The sequence below is a fragment of the Pyxicephalus adspersus genome, chromosome 7 (assembly GCF_032062135.1).
Source record: "Pyxicephalus adspersus chromosome 7, UCB_Pads_2.0, whole genome shotgun sequence".
NCBI lineage: Eukaryota > Metazoa > Chordata > Amphibia > Anura > Pyxicephalidae > Pyxicephalus > Pyxicephalus adspersus.
Window position 1 is genome coordinate 28343317 of NC_092864.1, and position 6794 is coordinate 28350110.

Consider the following 6794-nt stretch of genomic DNA (forward strand, 5'->3'; position numbering starts at 1 on the left):
CCCTGCCATGGTGTGAAATAAATAAATATTTATTCATTATCCATGTCTATTCCTGAATTTGTTTCTGATCAAGATTACCTGTGCAGTGCTATGTTTAGGTGACAATGCCCGTGTTATGGCACCGATTTTGTCCAGCACAAATTCTTTCTAGGATTATAGAATATGCTTCAGTTATTATCTGCCTTGAACCTTCATCTTCCATTGGATATTGCCCGACACTGCAACCCAAGTCTTTCATACACACTTGCCTTTTCTTTGTGGGCTAGAAATTGAGGTCATATTTTCAAGGCTGCATCTGGTCAGTTGGTTTGCTTGTTTGCTTTTACCATAATGGAGGTCTGCCTGTAACTTTTTAAGATTGTGATTGTTCCCAGTTTAGTTGTGCTTATCATGATCTTTAGCCAGAGAATGACAGAGTCTAAAGGGAATGCATGCAGGAGTCTAGGGCCTGTTAGGTGGTTTACAGGGGGCAACATTCAGTCCTTCATGCCACTACAGTAAACTAAGGATAGCAAAACTAGTTAAAGCTGGGCCCCTGCCTATCACTTTACAACAGAGGATGTGTTATTATAGGACCATGATAGTACAGACAGTTTAGAAGGGTGTCCACTCTGTGTCTATTGCAAACCCCATCATTGTCAGTCAAACAAATGGAAATAACAAAGCTAATACCTTCTAGAGTTCTATTCTTCTTTATTCATCCCTGCAATATCCACATCTGCTATTAGAAATATGCAAAATTTTGCCCTACCTAGATCATGGACTTTGTATACATCTGACCTGGCCATCAGCCCAATAGCATCTGTCCTACCTGCTATTGCCTCTGATAAAATATAAGGCTTTCCAAACTTTGTGACACCAAGTTAAGTTTCATATGCTTTCCAATTTTCTAGCTGGGTTTCCAGCAAGAACTGACATGAAATGTAGACATTAAAAAGGCAAAGTACAGTAACTGATAAAGAAAAAGTCAAATTAAAAAGTGTCTGCTATTGGTGACAGACACTCTTTAGTTAGAAAGTTTTATTAGCATAAACTGTATGACTTTTATTTGATTAATTCTGATTCTTCATGTGTAACCCTAGAATAATAATACAGCTGTGAGAGATTAATGGGAAAGATATTAAACACCTTGTCCCTGTCTCATTATTCATATGAGGAGAGCTACTGATGTGTCATTCTTGACGTGCCACCTTGGTTTGCCAAGCAATAGATACCGAATTTATAGCTGACATGGAGTCTTAAAAACTGAGATTAGCGTCTGAAACTTCCCTAAATTCTGATAGTGATATTCTGCTACTGCCAACATTTGCAGGTAGATTCAATATGCATCACATAAAGCAAGGATGGAATACAATGTGCAAGTTCTATTTAATGACATTGGTGTTAATTTACCAAAGTGTTTGCTATAATTATTGTTTTCTTCCAACAATGTAATGTTGACGTTATTATTGAAGAAAAGGAAATCATGGAAAATAACACATATGCTATGGCTTAGGTATTTGATCTTTAGATTTATATTTCAAGTGGACTTGTACCTTTACAAAACAGTATTAATGCATTCCTGACATGTCACAATCTACAACAACATTTCAAAAGACCTGCCATGTATCCATTAAAAACCATGATTAATCTCCTTTCATTGACTTTGCCCAGGCTGAGAGGATTCAAGCAGTCATTTGTAGGTAGGAGTATTTCCTCAATCCCAACATATATTATGCTTGTGTTTTGCACTAATTGAATTGGTTTGAATATTGAGCTGTCAGCAGATCAAGAACATTGCCAATGAGCAACCCTTTAATGTTTATTCACTTAGGTTTATGGAAGAAGCCATTGGTGAACCTTTAGGCCAAACCCACTGTGAACAAATGTGAACCTTGTCCCTATTTATTGGGCACACAGCAACATCTTTATTTACCTTTCTAGATGAACAGCCTTTGGTAAATATGATTTTGCAGCCCATGCTCCCCTCTACCAGAGAAAAGGGCACCCTAATTTCTTATGCATGTGGGCAGTTACAGGAATTGTTTTACCCTGTTTATGTGTTATGGAGACCATTTTCAATTTAACTAAGTGTAAAAGTAAATCCAAAATCTTGACTTTATGATCATTGTTGTCTTGTCCATAAGGCATCCTAGACAGTCCCCTTAAGGCCCCTAAATTGTAAGTCCGCTTTATTTTTTCACCATGTATTGTACACCACGGCTTTCTCATTGATGACAGCTTGTGATTCTGTCTTTGGGTGTCATAGAACTTTGTAAATGGTGCCCAAGACATCTGACATAATAGTACAAGTCTGCCCATTAACCAAAGATGGAGCATGTGTATCATTGTGAAGACAGCATTGGGTGCAACGAATCACAACTTCTTGTATCATGACTTTGTTGTACACCAATGTCCATATTTGGTTTTTATTGAGCCCTGTTTTTCTATTTCATTTTAGGCCCCACATTTTGTTTATACACCCCAGTTTACGAGGTTGTCTTTATTTGACTTGCTGTGGTTTGTAATGCCCAATATGGGAGAAAATTAGGAGTATAAATTCAGTCCAGCAGAGGAGCCTGTACTACTGTGCAAGACTGAAGAGAAGGCTTTTAAGTAATGCAATGCATGTGTCTTGTCCATCTGATTATAAGCATAAGCTATCTATCTAAGCCTATGCTCCAAAGGACTCACAATTAATTTCAGGAAAAAGTGAAAAAAAATTTTGTAACACATAACCAAACATTTAAAAGAAAAGTATTTAAGAATAAAATAATCGGTCAATGATCCTCTGGCAAGGAGTAGTTCATTTGTCATTTGTATTGAACACATGTTTAATTCAGTATCAGAAAGCATGTATACACAAATCAAAATACAAAGGAGAAAATAGAAAAAAAACATCTTCAGCCAGATATTAGGCTGATACTATTTATGAATGATTTAAATGTGTCAGTCTTACAGCTTACCTGGTGGTATTTAGTCTACTGAGAAATCCATTCATCTCCTGATGGGGCAGCTGGTCCTAAGTAGCTATATTTAAAAGGATCTTGCAGTGTCTTATTGAGTAATATTCCTTAGACATAGGCTTCGATTTACAATAACAAGATGCATTGTCTCATTGCAAGGGATAGTCTACTTGATTTTGTGGGAAAATAATTTTGCAAAGAAAAATAAACAACAAAAAATAGATTTTTCTGAACATGATTGAATGACCTAAGTAAGTGGGATTTCACATCACATACTCGGCAAAGTGAAGTATCCCTTGCAGAGGGTGACAATTCAATTTGCTAAGTGAACAACCTATATTCCTTTCATAAATCAACTCTGTATTGTTGTTAGCACATGCCTCCATTCAGTTTAAAGGCTGATGAGGTCAAACCAAAGTTTACCTTAAAAAAATTGAAATGAATTTGGCAAAGTCTGGGCCCTTTCACTGCACATTGCTGGTGTCTGCCATGTACAGGCTTCTAGCTGGCCAGTATCTACTGTCTAATGGGCTGTTGTGATTTTACTAGCAGCTTGGATCCACACAGCAATTCTATATTCATGTTACATAGATTTACAAATATATATCCAGCTACACTTCCACCTCAAGGACCACTTAAAAATCATGGCTCCTAAAGAAAAACTATCTGGGAAAGCAATTATAAGGTATATTTTACAATGCATATATTTGGAGCATTTATATTTCTATAGGTCTGTACCATAAAGAGTTTTGTGCCTTAGGTATTGCTCTAGACATTGTATTGCATTATTGTCCACTAAGGAGTCAAACTTGTTGGCAATCAGATGATGTTGCTGTAGCATCCATGGTAGGTCCCCAATTCCATAAACACAGATTCCCCGCCTATAAATGCCATTGCAACGTTCATATGCTGCCCCTTCACTTATATCCCCCGGTCCATCCCATTTCACCAGCCTGGCAACAGCTTGTAAGTCAGACGTATCATATTTTTTATTTTTTGGGACAGAACCAGGAACCCCTTGCATACGATGTAAGGTTGCCCAAAGGTGTTCATCAGGACTATAAGTATCTTTTTCCCATTCAATCAATCTTCTTACCCTTGGATCATTAAAAAGTGCTCTTACAAAGCCCTTAGCCATGACATTGTAAGCATTCCCAGAAAACATTGTAATGTTGTCTGGTGGTGGCTCTTTTTTTATATCGGTTTTTGATATGTAGTGGTCAACCTCATATTTGAATAGCCAACGTCTCTTCTTATGAGGAGGTGTTTGTTCAGACTCCATGCTGTTTTGGCCATTCAAAAATTGAAGTACTTTAACAATTTCAGAGTTAGTCTTTAAAGGAAAGTCTGTTCCACAGGTATTCAGAAGATACTTCCACTGAATATTGCTTCTCAATAGGTCCTCCATACAGTTAAGATCAGCTTGTACCCTTGACCACGAAGCATAGACCACTTTTTCCAACTTAGATGCCACAAAGACATTATGAAAGCAAGAGGTTATGGCTTTTACTGCCTCTTTGAATTTCTCCGAAGACTTTCTATCTACATGGACACAATAAATGTTATGAGGCACGTAAATGGCTCTCAAAAGCCTCTCAAACATCTCAATTTTTTCATGGATCACCATAGAATAAGCAATGGGGAATGCTTTTTCTTCTTGGCTCAGGGAAAATGTAATAAATTTACGATTCTTCTTGAACTGTGTGCAGTCCGAGGTTAGGTTTATATATTGATCTTCAGTAAAAGGAATATGCATATTGGCAACCAATAATCTGTCCCGAACAGCTTGGTTTATGGCAATGCCATCCCCTCCTATAATTCCGGAGCAGTTGATCTTCTTTGATGGAATCAATTCTAGAGATGCATATAGACGTTTTTTGCACTTGACGTTCATTGAAGAAACTTCATCGTGAACGGTCTCCAAGTCACAGTCCATAGAATGGTATATTTTAATTGCGACTAAAATCGTGATACATAACCCCATAATCCGTGCACGCTTCAAATGCTTTTGAAATGTGGTAAAGTACATGTTGCCTGTAACTTTTGGTAGATAATGCTGCACATAATATTCTGTCAACAGACTTTGATCTGGAAGCCAAACGGTAGTGACGCTGACAGCATGTATGCGAGACAATAGCTGGGAATATCTTTTATAACTTTTATATGACCTATTGTTCTTACTGGTCATTAAATAGTAAGTTGGCAATGGAACTAAAAAAAAGGTGCTAAGGGAATTAGAAACAATGAAATAGAAAAAAAAGCATAGGTGTATAGATGATATAAAATGGTGTCTAAAAAAACTTTCTTTCTGCTTGTATAATTTACTTTAGGTATATTTTTAACTATGTAGTGTTTCCTCATTGAAGGTCAACTGAAAAACAGATTAGGTAGGACCTCACATAACATAGTTTTGGTGGATCTGAAAGAACTGTGGTGCCTCATCAGTCATATTCTGAGATGTAAGGCAAGCCTAAGTGGGATCTGGCCATTACTAGGGTACCCAACAGTTTTAGTTGATGATCCTGTATAATATATTATTTTATATTATATTAAATGCAAAAGGAGGAATTAAAAGTGGGAAACTCTAAAGATAAATGAACAGTGAAATCAGGAACTAGGGTGGGGAATTCTTTCAAAAAGAGCTACCAAAGGTAAATGAATGGAAAAGAATAAACTCTCCAGATTCTATATAAACCCCCCTTAAGATGAATATTACCCTTTACATTTCGAGAAAAAGAAAATGCCTAACAAGCAAAAGAAAGTTCTAAGTAACCTCATTTAGAATAAGTGATAAATAATGATAAGAATCAGACATCTGTATTATTGTAATATAGCCTAATAGGGCACCAGAATGTCTGAAGACTAAAAAATAATTTTCAGATTAAGGTCACTGTGTCTTGGTGGAAAGTAAAATTATTTTTTTTGATGTTTCACATCATTCGAATTTGTAACAAATGGATTCAGATTTTACAGAACAATTTAAAGCATGCAAAATCTGCAAAATATTGTCGAACATTTACAGTTAACTTAAAAAATTGGTTAGGCTTAATATAGCTCAAAAATAAACAAGTAACTATGAATGAAATCAGGCTGCTTTGTAAATTTTTAACGTGATTTAAACATTTATTTTAAAAATGATACATTTTATTATATGCAACTCATGAGCAACTAAATTAAGCAAACTCAGCTGTCAACAGTCCTGCCATCTTACTCCTTTTCTGCTTCCAGAAGACATTTGGCCATTTTGTTTGGCTGTGCGATGATGACATAATTATAGCCCATACCGACACACACAAGGGAAGCCAAGGATGCTGAGTTTTCCTGGTAACTGAAGCCAACGCTGTGCATGTCAGAAACCCATCACGTTCAGGCAGGTAGGTTGCGTTATTGCAGAAGTGACATACCTTGTCCCTTTCTGCAATAATACCTTAACTTAGTATACAAACTTATTAGAGGAATTTTAGTTCCACTTTAAAACTCTGGTTTACTTTTTGATACCTGTGTCCCACTAGGAACATACTCTCTAACTTCTAAATGTGACAAAATGAGACAAAATGAGACGGCACTGATGAAAAAACTAATTTTTGTATTTGTATCAATGATCCTAAGGGCAAAGAGGGGTAAATCTTTTTGGTAAAGACACAACAGCAATAATTTTACTAAGAGTCTAAATCCAACCAACTTATCTACTACTACCTAAACTTGTTTAAATGTGAAGGACACCAAGTGTCACTTTCTTCTTTTCTATCTTTGGTTGAAAATTTAGGGAAAATGTCTAAGGCCAGCTTGACCTTATCATCCTTTCAGACTGCCAGGAGCTTACTATCCCATTCTACACAACTTTTCATT

The 6794-nt window shown here is 36.4% G+C and overlaps 1 protein-coding gene across 1 annotated transcript; it reads right to left on the reverse strand.

The window, feature by feature from the left end:
* Positions 1-3669: 3669 nt before the first annotated feature.
* On the reverse strand, positions 3670-4572 carry LOC140334527 (beta-1,3-galactosyl-O-glycosyl-glycoprotein beta-1,6-N-acetylglucosaminyltransferase 3-like). Its single transcript, XM_072416796.1, has one exon. The coding sequence runs from the start codon at positions 4570-4572 to the stop codon at positions 3670-3672; it is 903 nt and encodes a 300-aa protein (XP_072272897.1).
* Between the last annotated feature and the right edge of the window lie 2222 nt (positions 4573-6794).

Excerpts from the sequence above, each read along its gene's own strand:
- LOC140334527 (XM_072416796.1), bottom strand. The coding sequence starts at position 4,572 with ATGGTGATCCATGAAAAAATTGAGATGTTTGAGAGGCTTTTGAGAGCC.